Source organism: Ochlerotatus camptorhynchus, unplaced genomic scaffold, assembly GCF_037179485.1.
Source record: "Ochlerotatus camptorhynchus isolate MF236.1 unplaced genomic scaffold, CSIRO-AGI_Acam_v1.1 ptg000262l, whole genome shotgun sequence".
Taxonomy (NCBI): domain Eukaryota; kingdom Metazoa; phylum Arthropoda; class Insecta; order Diptera; family Culicidae; genus Ochlerotatus; species Ochlerotatus camptorhynchus.
The window spans coordinates 1,989,349-2,007,433 of NW_027040752.1; the positions used below are offsets into that span (position 1 = coordinate 1,989,349).

An 18,085-nucleotide genomic window follows, 5' to 3' on the forward strand; every position below is an offset into this window, starting at 1 on the left:
CTGCTTTATAGATACTCCATGTTTGGGAAAAATCATTATGAACAGCATCATTTGTTTTTTCCGTAAACTAGGCTAAGACTTTTCCTGTACTCTTGCAAAAATCTATTATGTGATATTTAACAATATTGAATTTTGGGGCTACCGGAAGGTTTCGGTAGACCAACTTTCACAAAAAAGACCTATGCACTCATCCATCCTGCCAATACTACACGTTTATCAAGCACCTACAATGGCGACCAGCGAATCCAAATTGCGCATGTTGAGTCGCATTTGCAGCAGTCACAGAATTTGAAGCGTTATTGGGATCATTATTGGCCGCGTTGCCTTTCGTTATTGCTGATTCGAGACCGGGCTGGATAGTTTGACGGTCGGTATGTCTCATACGTTTAGCCAATTGTAACATAACAAAAATATAGTGTACAAAGTTATGTACATACTGACCTTATTAACACTCGGATTAAGATCTTTCATAAAGCTGAGTAAATCTTCGTGAGAGATTTTTTACCTGATTGTCTTCCAGCGCCGTTTGAAAAACTAACCACGGCTAGTTTTTTGCTTGCTAACTCTCTAATGCTTTTGGCAACAAAGTGATCCTTACTTTCATCTGCAAACACGGAGCGATTCTGAAGTTTCCGGTTCGCACTACATGCATGACGATCCCCAGGTTCTTTTGCGTCAGAAATGTTCCAAGGGGTAGGTCACTCAGCACATAGTGTCGAAATTAGATTCGGCACAGCTTGGGCACATCCATCGGCACAATCTCGTAGGCATTGGATTGTTGTAAATAAATTAGGAGTACTGACGGACAACTGTCATTTAAGTTGTTCACAACATTACGTGCTGTTTACTGTGTATTCAGGAAAATCCTCTAATTGAATATACAAGAGGAACTCAGACCAGCAGTTTACTTCTTGGTTCACTTATAGATCTAAATACGAAATGTAGTTTCTAGACTGGGCTCAAGAGAAAGAGGCAGTTAATTAGACCCTATTAGTACCCTTAATTCAAATAATGCTGCAACTCACACAAAACAAACTACAGAAGTCATATTCATCATCCTCTTCTATAGTCGGTCTCCAACAACGTACCCAACCGGTTCCAACTATTTCCGAACGCTGATAGACCGTTGCTTTTCACATCACGAAAAACTAAGTTTCTAGTCTGCCTTTGAGTGCATTATAAAACCCTAAAACACAAGACTTTTATTATCCTATGAACACAAAACACCAAAATTTCATATACCCGCCACTTCCCGCGGGTCATCCTCAATCCGATTTATCCTTGCAATTTCAAACCAAAACATTCAAGGCGTCAGAAAAACCGAGTTGCCGGGATAGGTATTTTACAAACAACCGCAGCTTACTCTATGACCGGCAAAAATCGGCATATCTGCGGCACACTGGCAAAAAAGGTGACCCAAGATTGGTGTGCATGATTTACACATTTTATGAATTTGTTTTTTTTTAATGTGGTGCTTTTTCTTATAAATATCTACACACTCGCACAATTCGACGGTTACAAAGGGTGTAACGATCGAAATTTGGACAAACAAGAATGCGTGGTCTTATTAAGATTTTAATTCTTAATACACCAATCGATAAGAAATTTTTCTATGAACCTGTTAAAATTATGACTATTAATTTTCAAAAGATCACTATTTAAAATTTCAAGAGCCCTCGATTCGCCAAAGAAGGAGGAAAAAGCCGCACCGCTACTGATCGGATTCAGTTGCTCTTCGTGGGCCACTGTGGACCGTCTAGCAAGTAAAAAAATCTCGAGCTACATGATTGATTGCGAATATCTCGCGATTGGAAAATGTTAGCATGAAATTCTATCAATCATTTTTCACTTCTTTTATTATCTATCGAATAAATCAAAAATTCCGTGCGTTTTGCGCACGAAAATGCGTAATTTTGTGATCAGAAAACGAGGCGTTTCCGTGAGGGGGGAAAGTGGTTTCCCTAACACAGACGCCGAATATTGATACCAAGCAAGTATCCTACGTAAAATCTTCGGTCGTGTCTGTCAAACCAGGTATTTCTTAGCGAACTTCAATAGTTCCATACGCTTGAAAATATCTGCCACCTTTTCCCTTCCGGCTGCCGTATAAAACTCTTGCCCAAGAAGCTGTTGGAAGTGCGCCTTGACGTAGGTTTCGTCGACCATTACCACGCAATTGAACTTCGTCAGCATCGTCGTGCCTCCGGGATAGTGTCTGTCTTGTTTTGTTTATCGTCGCAATTTGGAGTCACTGCCTTCTTTTAAGCCGACAGTCCGGGTCGTCTTTTAGCTCTATGCATGGTTGTAGATGACACTTCCAGCTGGTTTGCGACATCTCGGACGGAGAGGTTGGGGTTCGTTTGAAACCACTGGCTTTTTTGTCATCGCTTATGCACTTTCCCCCCGATCCAGGCTTCGAGAAACGTTCGCCGAACACTATTATTATGTTGCTGACAGTTGATTTGGTCACTTTCAACGATTTCGCTAACTCGACGTGCGAGTAGTTCGGATTTTCGCGATGCACGTGCAAAATTTTGATGCGTTGCTCCTCTTGCTTGGACGCCATTTTGATAGCTGAATGTCAAAATCAAAATAGACGCATCATTCTGCACGCACATACCTGCGAAATGAAGGTTCGTTGGTTGGTTGTTTTTATTAAAGAGGGGTGTTCACGTTTTCTAAATGCTCGATTAAAATAAATGCGTCTAGTTTAATTCGACCAAATTTTGTACGTAACACCCTTTATTCATGATAGGCCTTTAGTTACCACTGACTGTAAATGCTAAAAGCCTTCAATCAGCACTGATAGTGCACCCTAAATTCACAATATTCACACATAAGCATTGGCATACTTGAACATATGTTGACAGGAGAACCACGTGGTCACTTTCATAGTTCTTCTATTCTCCACGGGAGCCAACTTTGATTTGCCAATAGCTTTGGATTTTCTTGATTCTTAATTTTCAACTTTCTATTGGCAAATCAAAGTTGGCCCCCGCGGTGAATGAAAGAACTAAGTAATGATGATTTCAAAATTTTGCACGGTGAGGTATACGAGTGCAATCATAAAATTCTTTAATTTTGCAAATGGACTTGAGGGCTAGCTTTTCTACCACCGTAGCAGCAACCTGATTTTTAAAAACTACTCTATTTGCAAAATAAAAGCATTTTAAGATTGCACTCGTATACCTCCCGTGCAACATTTTGAAATCATCATCATTTGCATAGTTCTTCTATTCTCCACTGGGGTCCGCTTTGGTTTGCGAATGGAATACCAAATTAATACCAAATTATAAAAAAAAAAACTTTCTATAAATCAAACCCTTTCTCCATCTTGCTTTTTCACCCCCAACAGAAACATCCAGTGCGGTTCGCTACACTGCAAAGACGGTGACAAGAAGCCGGTGGAGGAATGCCAGGATAATCAATACGCTAAGACAATTGTTTCAATTAAGGGAATCGAGTACGAGTGCAAGTGAGTATCGGTTATTGGCCAGTCAATTTTGATCCCGTCTGAACCCAACGATGATGATGATGATGGCGGCGATGATAACTTCTATTTCTCCGTACACTCTACAGGTCGATATCCGGTACGGCGATCGATACGCCACCATTCGGTCTGGTGCGCGACGGGACACCGTGTGGCGATAATCTGATCTGCGTCAACCAGAGCTGCGTCAGTATATTCCCGTACATTGACCAGACCAAGTGTCCCAGCAATCACCATAATATGGAGTGCTCCGGAAATGGGGTGAGTATTTATATGGCTTCCTGTTGGCATCATTAGTTGTGCTTTGAAAAGCGCGTGGGTATGTGTGTATAGCGATATAGTTGGCTGAGGCCTTTGATCTCAGCTCTTGATGGATGATTTCGAAACTATTCGATATTTATCTGCGTTGAGATGGCTAAGGGGAATTGAACGTTGGTAAACTCGTAACATCAATGGAACTCATCAATCAACTTGTTCTCGGATTTCTGTAATGATGTAATGAAGCTTCGAAAACATCGTTCTAGAAATAACCGGCTGTCGGCAGTGACGTTCAGTTTCTGATGGCCAAAGGATTTCAAGTGGCATCTGACAGTTCTGTCAAATACTGCACATCTGTCATCGAGTGGCCTACTAATTCAATCTCATTCCCCAACAGGATTGCACCAACACAAACAAGTGCTTTTGCAAGTTCGGCTGGACCGGACCGGACTGCTCGATACAGGCTCATATCACAACGACGTTCGCGTCACCCGTAACAACCCCCGCATCGGAGGTAATCAACGAAAAGATGGAAAAGAAAACCACTCGCTACGGTAAGTGCGCCATGAGTTCCGATTTCTTCCGCCCTGCTTGTTCCACCACCAACACCCCACCCCATACGCCACCAACACAAAGAAAACTACACATCCCACCTTTATCTAGCGCGGTCTGTCCAGTTTCAAATCTATTTTTACACTCATACTCTCATGCTCAGTGCCTTTTGTTATCATTTTCACTTGGTCCAGCAAATTGCATTAGCAGGTTTCCGTTATTTTATCTGTCTTCATTTTCCACAAAACTTCAAAGCTTAACTCCATTTTTTTTCACGTAATCTGTACAAACGACGAAATACATAACCTTGGGCTAAATTCTCTCCATGGTGGAGGAAAAGTAAACTCCAAGTGCTCTATCTTTCACTTCATTTTTTTTATTACTCGAGAACTTTTGAACATAAAACAGTCCACCCTTTCAACCATAACCTTATCATTTTCTGTCTTGCTTACTTTTATTTTCACCTGTCCGTATCGAGTAATTCTTTTAATGAACCCGGTTCACCTAAGCCGGTTCGGACAAAGGGAAATCTAATCGGATTTTCCCTCGCTCGTTTTGCAATAACAAAATCAACAGCAAAGCAACGCTTTGAAGAGGGCTGCCCAATTGTTCCGCTTGTCCGCAGTAAAGCAGTTTAACCGAAAACAAATTATGACAATGGTAATCGTTTCCCGTTCCCAAATTGTTGCCTCTCTACTCTGACCGATCCGTAGTTTGTAGCAGTAAATTGATTCCAGCATAACCCCTTGAGCTCATTTTAGATAAACAAACAGCTAATCCCCGCCATAACAGTCACAGTCACAATTCAACCCTTCACTCTCAACTATAAATCTGGCAACACTGCCTTCTTGCTCCATCGCTCTTCCGCCAATCCCCCCGTAGTAGGCTAACAAAACAATTTCCGATCAAACCCAGATTGGTAGTAGTTCGTAACTAAGCAACCATATTCTTTGAAAGCTTATTTACTCTTAAAAAACAACATCCTCATCACTTTCAAGATGCAACCCCCTACCTTCTATACTGTTCCACTTTTGTTTTGATCATTTCAAGCTTTCAGTTGTCTTTTTTGTATTTTATTTTTCACATTGCTATGTTTGATTTTCTTCATTCATGCATTTATATTTATAAATGAACATTGCTAAAGGTCCTATCTGCTATTGATTTATTCTCTTCATCGACTTCCTCTTTTGAAAAATAAAGTCTATGAAGAGAAATCAGATAGGACCTTTTGAAATATTCATCTAGATTTCAATACAAGCTAAACAAAAACACTAAACATGGCCCTCAAAATTGTTTGTGTCAAACCTAACCTAAGCTAACCTCGACGTAATCAAACCGTTGAACTAAATTCAAACTTGTAATCAAGCTCTCCTCTCTGTGTGTGTGTGCGTGCGCGCGCTCTCTCACACCATTGACGACACACATCCACTCACACACACATTCTCGCCGTTCTATTGTTTCTATTTGATTCGATCTTTATCATAACTTTCATTCCTTTCAATCTCCATCCAATGCGCGCGTGCCCATTTGAATTGAAATCGTGTGATACCAATACCAATCCACCAATCAAAATAAACAAATAAAAATCTACATCGCCGAAACCAACACATACAACACGACGCCAACGACGCGACGAACAATTGAAAACCCAAAAAAACAATTCTCGCTTCAAAAATTTTGTAAAACCAAAAAAAAATAAACCCACAAAAGACCACGACCAAGGTAAAGTCAGCACATTAGCTATGGTAATCATGTTAGTGGTAATCGTCAAATGTGTCTTCCTTTGTTTCGCACTAATGGCTGTCTGTTACAGGTACGGATAACTAACAACATAACAAAATTGTTCGATGTCGATAAGTTACTCAAAACAAAAACAACTGTGTCCGTGTGTTATTGGTTTTTGTTTACCTTTTGGTTGTCGGATTAGACTCAGACAAACCGGTGTGATTTAACAAGCAAGTTGAGCTGAATTTTGGTTCACCTTAAAGGGTTTATCCGATGGCAATGGAGAAAGAAAGCAAAGAAAAACAATCAAATAGACACAGGAAAAACTAAAATGATCTTCCAAAGTCCTATAACTTTAAAATGTATGGTTCAAAACTACAGGTTGATCGTATTAACAAAGTAAAACTAGTCAAAAGGTTTTAGAACGAAAATCGCGTTGCCCCTAAATTGTTGACATGGAAAATCCAACCAGTTAATCACGTCGGTTTGTCTGTGTGTATTATTATTATTATCATTGTTGTGCAATCGCCGATCGAATGGTTCAACAGTCCACTAATCAGTAGGAAAACAGAGTCAGGATAGGGATATAAATGACACACATTGACGTTGACATCCCGTGACCAGACGTTTGTTTTAAGTTGATGAAAGTGTTGATTCGAAGGTGTGATGAAGACTGGCAACACTGCCCGCATACCGAGGATCAATCCTGGGTATGAGAAAAAGACGTGAGCGAGTGGTGATTTGAGAACGATCGACATTTAGAGTCACATTAGACCTTTCAAGTGTTGTTCGAGAATTATTCGGGTAAACATTGGAAAAACCTGAGGAAGTTCCTGAAAAGTTCCGAAGGAACTTTTGAGAAGATCAGAAGGGAGTTTTAAGAAATTTTGTGGGAACCAGCTTCAGAGGAGGTTCAAGGGACCTTTAGGGCAGTTCCAAGGGAGTATATGAATTTTTTTAAAGAGGCTTCAAACAAGTTAAAGGGTATGGAACACAGAACCGAACATCAGAACAATTCTATGGGAAGTTCAATTAAGGTTTGAGGGATGTTCCGATGAAATTGCAGCGATTTTCCGGTAAGCATCAACCAATGAACTGGGAAATCGGGAAAACCTGAAAAATCGGTAATTTGAAGTCACCGGGAACAACCCGAGAAAAAATTGATAACCACATTTTTTTAAATAAGATTTTGGATAGGGGAAATGGCTCTAATGTTGGCCTTTGGATTTAAGATTGGGCCCATCACTAAAAATCTGCTATTTATCAATTTTATCTAGATGAACGCGTTATTGGGACGGCACTAATGGATATTCTTGGTTGCTGTTGGAAATTTAGTCGATTGCTGATTTTTTGTATGGGCCCAAATCAGGGGCATTTAGGCCGACATTACATCCATTTGTCCTATTTGAAATTTTGTATGATTATTGCAATGCAATGGACTAGATTTCTTTTAAATGAATTTCAAGAAGATTTTTGAACGAATGTCATAAATAACACCAAGGTATTTCAGAGTAAAGTAAAGTAAAAGTAAAAGGAGTTTTCGAAAGAACAGGGGAAATGGCTCTAATGTTGGCCTATGGATCTAAGATTGGGCCCATCGCTAAAAATCTACTATTTACTAATGGATATTTTTGGTTGATATTGAAAATTTAGTCGATTGCTGAATTTATGTATGGGCCCAAATTAGGGACACTTAGGCCGTAATAACATACATTTCCCCTACTTAGAGATTTTAAGACTTTAACACTTGTGTGAGTCAGAGTAGAATTTTTAAGAAGCTCTGAGGAAAATTCCAAATCAATTGTGAAGAGGATCCCGAGATACGTGGAAAATACCAAGGGAATCGAATTTTGAGGGTACAATTCCAAAGGAATTCTGAGAATAATTTTAAGGCAGAGACGAATGCCCTTGAAGGGTAAAGTCTCTTTAAACAAAATAAAAATAATATAAAGGGAATTCCAAGAGCATCTCTGTGAAAAAAAAAAATCCAAAGCAAAGTGTTTTGAGTAAATTTTAAAGGTAGTTAAAACATATGCAATTTTTGAAGAACTCAAACGTAGAACCAAATTCGACTATAAAAAAATCCCTTTTTTCATAATGACCCAGATATCCTAGTAATCTCTTCGGCTTTCGGTGTTATGCTAAATTTAAATGTTTACTCAACAACTGGGAAAATTTCTAAAATTTCGTGAAAAAAAACGGAAAATAACCGGAAATTCCTGATCAGAATTCACTGGGCATGATGCATCAGGATTTTTCTGAGGAAACCTCAGAGAAGTTCAGAGCAAACTTCAATAAAATCCAGAGAGAACTTTGGAGAAGTTCCCAATGAACCTCAGAGCATTTCCGAAACGAACTGCATGGAAGTGCAGAGTAAGCTTTAGGAAAGTGCCAAGGGAACTTTAAGGAAGTTCTGGGGGATTTTCATTGACTTCCATGAAGTTTCCTCAGAACTTCCTTGAGATTCTTTTGGAATTTCCCTAACGTTTCATTCAAACGTCACTAAAGAGAATGTCAACTCTTATTAATTCCTTGATGTACCCTTGGAGCTTCTCTGGCAATTCCTCATAACTTATCTGAAAGGTAATTTGAATAAATTTAGTTTCCATTGCTGGTTACCGGGCTTAAATGATTGTTGGTTTCATGGATAACTGTGGGGTACGGGGCTGGGTGGCCAAATGCTGACGGGGCTGGGTGGCCAAAATCGTGCCTTCAATACCAGGACCCTTAACAATACTGAGTTGATATGGTATCGGTTTCCAAAGTGAATCCTCTTGATGACCGTAAGGACGTGGCCGGAACCGTGGAAGTATTGATTCATCGGAGTTTGCACACTGATAATGTATTGCTAACCCTTTACTGGATAACTTTCAAATGTACGGTCATCAATGTTCATTCTGGACCACAAAATTCAACATAGAAAACAGTTTTTCAAGAATCCCCGGGTTCTAAAAATGCACGAATTTTCATTGGAATTTCTCTGAACATTCCCTCTGAACTTCTCTGGAGTCCGTTTGAAACTCTAAGCTTTTGCAAATTATGATAGGATTTTCTCTAAAATTAATTTGGTCCTTCTCTGAATTTCACTCGGAACTTCCTTGAAGTTTACTCAGAATTTCGATGGAAGTTCCGTAAATTCTTCACAGAACTTCCAACATGTTCACGGAACTTCCGATATGCTCACGGAACTTTTGAAATTTGTATGGAACTTCCGACAAGTTTGTGGAACTTAACACAAGTTCGTGTAACTTCCGAAAAGTTCACGAAAGTTCCGACTAGTTCTGACAAGTTCTCGCAACTTCCGACTGTTCACAGAACTTCCAACTACAGTAATGACCCGATTTTGTCAGCCTATCTTTCAAAAATATCACATAACCGTTATTCTAAATCAATCTCATTAATCTTTAAGATGGATATTTAGGGTATACTTTGGTGAAACAACACCGTTGAAAAAACGCATGGGCTTCGTAGAACATTGAGAACATTAAAAAATATTTTCAAAAAGAGGGCTGACTAAATCGGGTTATCACCCACGCACAGTTACTAAGCTTCTGATAAGTTCTCTAATCTTCCGACAAGTTCACGAAACTTCCGACTGCAGTTATTATTATCTTTACTCCTGAATGGTTTTCTATGCTCGCATTCCTTTTCCCAAATTCCTGGATGCCTTTTGTTTGCTCGTAAGAATACCATATGCGGTGAGCATTCTTACTGCCGCTGCCCAATTATCTGGGAATCCGGATAAAGGAATAAGGGCACAAAACCAAGACTGTAGTTCATAGAACTTCCGGCATGTTCTCGGAACTTCCAACAATCTCACGGACCTTTCGACAATTTCACGGATCTCCCGAAAATTCTGACAAATTCTTGGAACAGCTAACAAGTTCACGGAACTTCTAACAAGATCACGGAACTTCCGTCAAGTTCATGGAGCATCCATCAAGATACGATAAGTTACGAAAAAATCACGGAGCGCCTGATTAGTTCACGGAACGTCCGACAAGGTTACAAATCTTCAGGCATGTTCATGGAACTACTTACGAGTTCACAGAGCATCAGACTAGCTCATGGAATATTTTACGAGTTCCATCGGAGCATCCCTCAAGTTCTGACAAGTTTACGGAGCTTCTGATAAGTTGTTCCAACACATACATGGCAGTTCTGAAAACTTTATAGAGCTTCCGAAAAGCTCACAAATCTTCCGAAATGCTCACTGAACTACGGACAAGCTCAAGGAACTTACAGCTAATTCATGGAACATTCGACAAGTTCACAATTTTTATGATGAGTTCTCAAAGCTTCCAACAAGTTCACGGAACTTCTCATGGGACTTTCGACAAGGTCACTCATCTTCCGACATGTTCACAAAGCTTCCAACAAGTTCACGAAACTGCCGAATAGCTTATGGAACTTCCGAAAAATTCATGATGCATCCGACAAATTCATGGAACTTCCAACACATATATGGAACTCCTGAAAGGGTTACGTAAATTCACATGAAACTACGGACAAGTTCAATGAACTTACATCTAATGCATGGAATATTCGACAAGGTCACAAATCTTCCGATAAGTTCATGGAACTATCGACGAATACATGGAACTTCCGACTACAGCGGCGCCGATGTTGTAGTGGTTAGTGTAATTGCCTCTCACCCCAAAATTCCTAAGTTTAGTCGCAGTCGGCACCGCCTGGCTTTTCTGAAGCATAAAATCTCTGATCACGCTTTCCTTCCTTCGGAAGTGAAGTAAAGCCGTTGGTTCTCGGTCAATAAGTTGATGGGCCGATAGGTAGCGTCAAAGTGTAAGAGCTGCCTTCCTGGCGTCGGTAGCATTGGTACTCAGTACGGAAATCAAGACCGAAGGAAAACAAATCATGGAAAAAATTGAACTTCCGGCTACTTCACGGTACTTCTGACAAGTTCTCTAAGCTTCCGTCAAGCTCATGGTTCAAGTTCATGAAACTACCGACAAGTTCACGAAACTTCCGACTGTAATTATTATTATCCTTATTCCTGGATGGTTTTGAATGCTCGTATTCATTTTCCCAAATTCCTGGATGCCTTTTGTTTGCTCGTCAGAATACCATATGCGGAGAGCATTCTTGCTGCCGCTGCCCAAGCATCTGGGAATCCGGAAAAAGGAATAAGGGCAAAAGAAAAATCAGGTAATAGGGATTCCTGGCTGTAGTTCACAGAACTTCCGACCAGTTCTTGGAACTTCCAACAATCCTACGGAACTTTCGACAATTTCACGGATCTTCTGACACTTTTTGGAACAGCTAATTTCACGGAGCTTCCGTCAAAGTTCATGGAGCATCCGTCAAGTTTATGGAACTTACAAAAGATTCACGAAGCTTCTGTCAAGTTCAGAACTCTTCAGGCATGTTCATGGAACTACTTACGAGTTCACAGAGCTCATGAAATTTGTTACAAGTTCATGGATCAAGTTCATGGAACTTCCGACAAGTTTATGGAACTTCGGATAAGTTCTTCTAACATATACACGGCATTTCTGAAAACTTTTCAGAGCTTCCGAAAAGTTTACAAATCTTCCGAAATGCTCACTGAACTACGGACAAGTTCAAGGAGCTTACAGCTAATTCATGGAACATTCGACAAGTTCACAGATTTTCTGATGAGTTCTCAAAGCTTCAAATAAGTTCACGGAACTTCTCACTAGTTCACGGGACTTCCGACGAGGTAACAAATCTTCCGATATGTTCACAGAGTTTTCAACAAGTTCACGAAACTGCCGAATAGCTCTGGCAAGTACACGGTGCTTCCGAAAAGTATACGAAATTTCCGACTAGTTAACGGAACTTCTGACAAGTTCTTGGAACTTCCGGATAGCTCATGGAACTTCCGAAAAATTCATGATGCATTCGACAAGTTCACGGAACTTCCAACATATGTATCGAACTCCTGAAAAGGTTACGGAGCTTCCGTAGAGTTCAGAAATCTTCAAATATTCACACGAAACTATGGACAAGTTCAACGAACTTACAACTAATTCATGGAATATTCGACAAGGTCACAAATCTTCCGATAAGTTCATGGAACTATCGACAAATACATGGACTACAGCGGCACCGGTAGTGTAGTGGTAAGCGTGATTGCCTCCCACCCCAAAAGGCCTGGGTTCATTCCCAGTCGGCACCGCCGGGCTTTTCTGAGGCATAAAATCTCTGATCACGCCTTCCTTCGGAAGGGAAGTACAGCCGTTGGTCCCCGGTCTATGAGTTGATGGGTTGATAGGAAGTGTTCAAGTGTAGGAGCTGCCTCCCTGGCGTCGGTAGCATTGGTACTCAGTACGGAACACAAGACCGACGGAAAATAAATCATGGAAATAAAGTTGAACTTCCGACTACTTCACGGTACTTCTGACAAGCTCTTTAAACTGGCAACTTCACGGAGGTTCCGGATATTTCATGGAACTTCCAACTAGTTCACAGAACTTAAAACAAGTTCACGGAACTTCCGACAATCTCGCGGAATTTCCAACAAGTTCGCGAAGCTTCCGAATAGCACATGGAATGCCTGACAATTTCACGGATCTTCTGACAAGTTCACGGAGCTTCCAACTAGCTCATGAAACGTCCGACAAATTCATGAAGCATCCGACAAGTTCATGAAACTTCCAGCATATGCACGGAACTTCTGAAAAGTTTACGGAGTTTCCGCAAAGTTCAAAAATCTTCCTAAATGCTTACGAAACTACGGAGAAGTTCAAGGAACTTACAACTAATTCATGGCTCTATCGATGAATACATGGAACTTCCAACTAGTTCACAAAACTTAAAACAAGTACACGGAACTTCCGACAATGTCGTGGAGTTTCCAACAAGCTCACGAAGCTTCCGAATAGCACATGGTATGCTTGACAATTTCACGGATCTTCTGACAAGTTCACGGAGCTTTCGACTAGCTCAGGAAACGTCCGACAAATTCATGAAGCGTCCGACTAGCTCATGAAACTTCCGACACATGTACGGAGCTTCTGAAAGCAATTCATGGGACTATCGATGAATACATGGAACTTCCGACTAGTTCACGGTACTTCTGACAAGCTCTCTAAACTTCCGACAAGTTTGTGGCAACTACTGTAAAGTTAACGGAGCTTCCGGCTATTTCACGAATCTTCCAACTAGTTCACTGAACTTTCAACAAGTTCACGGAGCTTCCGAGGAGCTTAAGGAATTTCCAACAAGTTCACGAAACTTACGAATAGCACTTAAAATTTCTGACAATTTCACGGATCTTCGTGAGCTACGTGAACTTTTCAGCTTCCTATTAGTTCACGGAACTTCCGATTAGTTTTTGGAACTTCCGACAATTCTCGGAACTTCTGACAAGTTCAGAGAGATACCGACAAGCAATGTTCGGAAAAAAAACTTCCGATTAGTTCACGGAACTACTGACAAGTTTTCGGAACTTCCGACAATTCTCGGAACTTCTGACAAGTTCATAGAGCTACCGACAAGCAATGTTCGGAAAAACTAAAATTTCATGCGTGAGTTCATTTGCCTTAAAACATTCAACAGCGCAAAAATCACCGTTCAGCTTCAAACATAAATTGCTTTACTAATTGTTCTTACTGTTATTTTGCATCAGTGGATGAAAAACTAATACATCATGCCTAAGCTTGCTACCAATTGATGTTTGAGCGGTTTTTACGAGTCAAGCTGAAATGATTTTATTTGCGTTGTGAGTGTGAGTGCGTGAAAATGCATGATGATCTCAAGCTTGTCAGATTCACACGCGAGTTTATTCTCTCAGGGAGACTCAATGAATGAGATTTGAGAATGACTTCCGAACAAGCTCACGGAATTTCCAATAAGTTTACAGAGCTTCCGATAATCTCACAAACCTTCTGACTAGATTATGGAATTTCCGGATTTATTGAAGGATTTTAAGTGAATTTGAACCGAAATCATTTGATGAATGTCGAAAGAAACTTCCGGTAAAGACAGAAGGTAATTTCAGAGAAACGAAATTGCTCCAATCGTTTAAGCCGAAAGAAGCTACGAGGGATGTCAGATAAATAAACTCCCGATGGAGGTCTGGAGAAACTTCATGAAAATGACAATTGCAGGTGCAGCCAGCAAGACTTCTAGGGAAATTCAGAAGAATGTCCCAGGAGATGTCACAAGAATCATCCGTGTGAAGCCTGTAAAAAGTACCAGGAGAGATCGGAAGAACTTCTGTAGAGGTCGGAAGATATTTCTAGGGGAAACCAAAAGGGCCTTATAGAAGTTAAAATAATCTCCGGGGAAGTCTGGAGAAACTTGCAGAAGGAGTTAAAAGATAACTTTAATACCTCGAAAGTCTCAAACTGGAGTGCATGTTGGAAACATCTTACTGGAGAAGACGGAAGAAAATTCCTGGGGGAGTTTGGAGGAAACTTTTGGACAATTGTTCGAAGGGTCTGCAGAAAGTTCTAGGAGAAGTCGGAAGAATCTTCTCGAAGGAAGCCAGAATAAAGTTGAATATCACTTCTGGGAGACGCCAGAACGACTTCTGGTGGCTGTTGAAAAGATCTTCCGAGGACTCCGAGAGAGGTCCAGAAAAATAAACTTACGATTCTATAAGTCAGAAGAAAATTTCTACGGAAATCAGGACTGCTAGAAAGAAACGCCAGAAGAAGTCCAAAAAATCTTTCGGAAGAGATCAGAGGAAAATTCCGAGCTTGAATTCGGCAAAACCTTCTGAGAGAAATTTCCGTTGTGGTTGTGGAAGAATCTTCCGGGAAGTTAAATTTTGTAAACTATTTAAAATTATAATTCAAGGATTTAAAATATAATCGTCAAACTCAAGGACGTAATATTCGAATCACCCCTAACAATTGATTGGACAAGGACATTGATTGCAATCTATTTTATACCTTCCTAATTTTTACAACCATCCCGGCAGCTACGAAATCGAATTAGTTCTAGCTGTTTACCATAAGATATCTACGACTTTGATTAACTCGTGCAACAAAATCATACACTTTTTACCATGCTTCATTTTGAAACTTATTACTTGGACAATCCCAACCCACTGACTCGGACTACACACAGACTACCAACTTCAAGGCTAGGTTTTATAAATCACGCGATCCGCAGCCAGAGTGATATTCATTGCAGAATGTCACCTAGTACCTGATATCTGTAACATAGAGCACTATTAAAAGAAAAAAAAACGTCAACCAATCTAGGACAAAACTCATTCTCCTGTCCAGTCGTTAATTTTCAGTTTAAGCTTACTGTCGAGACCCTCTCTAAATCAAAATGTGTCCATATTGTACGTACTTGTAAACAAAAACTACTCAAAGTGACTATGTGTTGGTGATATCTCTATTCTACTCATTCACTCTCACTGCCTTGCTGTCTTCTTCCTGTTGTATATTTTATTTTTTGTATCGAAACATACATTAACCAACGACCAATGGAAAACGAATACTACCACATGCTTTTCGGTTGAATCATTGTGTATTTCATTAATCGTGAAAAATTGGTTCCATTATAATTTCACTTATCAAACATATTCTCGCTGTGTTTAAAGTCACGTTCTTGCCGTCACTTTCTCTGTGTGTGTGTGTGTTTGTTTCTCTTATTCTCCCGTGTAACAAGCAGTAATGTAAAACAAATCCAAAAAAAAAATCATCCTACCAAACTTTCCCATACTATTGTGCTTCCCACATACGTCAACCGCAAAATAATGCCAATTCATAAAAGAAATACCTTATCTTATATGACTATCAGTGTCGATTGTGCCATATCAGTACTATACTCTGCTATAAACTCCATTGTTTAACTTTCGTTTTTTTTTTCTATTGTATTTTTCGTTTCATTTCACTCTTATTTCACTTTGCGTTCCGTTTCTAACCGATTGATTGTGTAACCTACCTGTTGTTCTGCCTTTCACACACACACGCACTCGTTTCCCCTGGATCCTGATATACTCTCTCAACACAAACAGCTGTTATCCCGTATCTATGCTATTTCGAAATCAAAATCGCAAAAAAAATAACACAAATATCACCCAATCAAATCAAATCCATGACAACCATCAACACACATCACCCCGCTTCATCGCTGTAGTTTCCGCAAAGTTGTTTCGTTCATATGAGTGCGTGAGGGAATGCTCGCGGTCGTGACAGTCGATGAACATTGTTTGCTTACTTGGCATTGTGTGGTAGTTCCTCTGGAGAACCATTGCGAATAAATTATCGCTGCAAATTTCTTTTCAATATTTGCTCCCTTTCCACCGTAACCGCCCCGCATCCTGCGCGGGAAAAGAACAATAGACAGAGCACTAAATCACAACATAACCGCAAAAGTGCTCTGTCCCTTTACTATTAGTTTTGTTTGTTCGCACCTCGGCGAGCGTTTATTTTTATTGCAACCATCAATGTGTGCGTGTGAGCGTGAATGGGAAGAACCTACTTGATTTGAATATCACATTGTGAACCGCTACCGACCGTACGGGGATCATAATTCATCCCACATTTTTTTTTGTTCACCTTACCCTCCACCAGCTCGAAACTCTATCTGTTAGTTAGGTATACGACTACATTTTCCCGGGGAAAATCTAAACCGACCACCATGTTTCCTATACATAAAACAAATAAATATTAACAGGTTTGTCAGTTGCTCTACACTACCCGTTCCCCGTCCGTAACCCGATAGGTGCCGCCGCTGTTGTTCGGGATAAACCCGAGAGCGTGAGATAAATTCATCATAAATCATCTGACCCAATCTGGAAAGAGTCCCGGGTTTTTTGCGTTGCGCTTCCGAGGAGCGGCCGGAAGTGTGGCGGTAAAGATTCAATAGTTTAATTTATAAGCACTCACGTGCAAACAGAAGCGGTGGCGATCTCTGCTGCATTCAAAATGTCATGGGTGTGAGTTCAAATATATATTCATGATTATAAACTATCCTGTTCAACAGACAGAGAGAGAAGGAGAGAGAGTTTATTGAAAATCAGTTTAGGTGATTATTTGGGATCAATATTTTAATATTCATTATGGTACAATGAACGCGAGGATCGAGGACGCGGAAGGTGGATGAATTATTTGCCTATCGGGACACGGGATAACGGGAATCAATGGGGTACTTGTTTTCGAGAGTAGAAGATATACTCGGAATGATGCTGCTGATTACTGGAATAATCCGTTTATCGACGATTCACTGCACGGGAAGAAAGAGATGTTTTGCGTATGTGGGAAGGTTATTAAGCTAATTAAGTATCGATTTGTATTGAAATGGATATTACAAATCTGCTATTCTCAGTCGCATTACTATAGGTTAGTCGATTTAAAATGACACAATGCTCTACAAACACACACACAAATCTAGATTGGTGAGAACCCGCACATCCATAATACATATTTCGACGGAAATTTGCTTTAAGGGACCAATTAGATCTCAAAAATATTCACATTTGTTCGCTGTATCTCTGCAGCTTATTTTGTGAATCCCAGCCAAATTGAATGTCATGATTTTTGGCTGTGCGAATCTCAGCAAATATTAATAAGTTTGTTTGACCGAAACTAAACCAAGCCAATGGCAAAAAGACACTCCTTAAATATTATACACGCTATTTCGTAACAACTCAACTACTGACGATATGACAAATAAACAACATCCATCTGATTTTGGTCGATATTATCCATTCGTCATCTTGTCAGTCCCAACTTTGTTTAACCAATTCTGAGCAGCCCTACTGGTGATGGATATGACTAGATTGTACTCAAATTTGGGTTGTTTGGAAATAGCGTGAATCATTGACGCGTGCTCCCAACTATTAACGGCCACCGATATTAGATCCTCTAAATCTATTGTCAAACAAACAAATTTACGTCAACGCAACGCACACGGATCTAATGTGGGTGGATCTTTAGTGTTGTTTGAACACTACCAACAGTTGTTAGAGGCCATCGAAACGGAGCCTTTTATGGCCATCTTGAAAAAACATGCTGTATTCAAAATTTTACACGGTGCGGATGGGGTTGAAATTTTGAAATGCAACTATTTCTCTGTTAAAGCTTTTTTTCGATTATTCTACCGGGGATAAAA

General features: G+C 40.1%; 1 protein-coding gene across 1 annotated transcript in view; it reads left to right on the plus strand.

The window, feature by feature from the left end:
- mmd (mind-meld) overlaps nucleotides 1–18,085 on the plus strand; it is a 1,436,357-nt gene that overhangs the window by 1,252,862 nt on the left and 165,410 nt on the right. Inside the window, exons 15-17 of the mRNA XM_065226841.1 lie at nucleotides 3,356–3,475; nucleotides 3,580–3,751; nucleotides 4,146–4,302. Of these exons, the coding sequence (XP_065082913.1) occupies nucleotides 3,356–3,475; nucleotides 3,580–3,751; nucleotides 4,146–4,302 (449 nt within the window). The remainder of the gene's footprint in view (nucleotides 1–3,355; nucleotides 3,476–3,579; nucleotides 3,752–4,145; nucleotides 4,303–18,085) is intronic.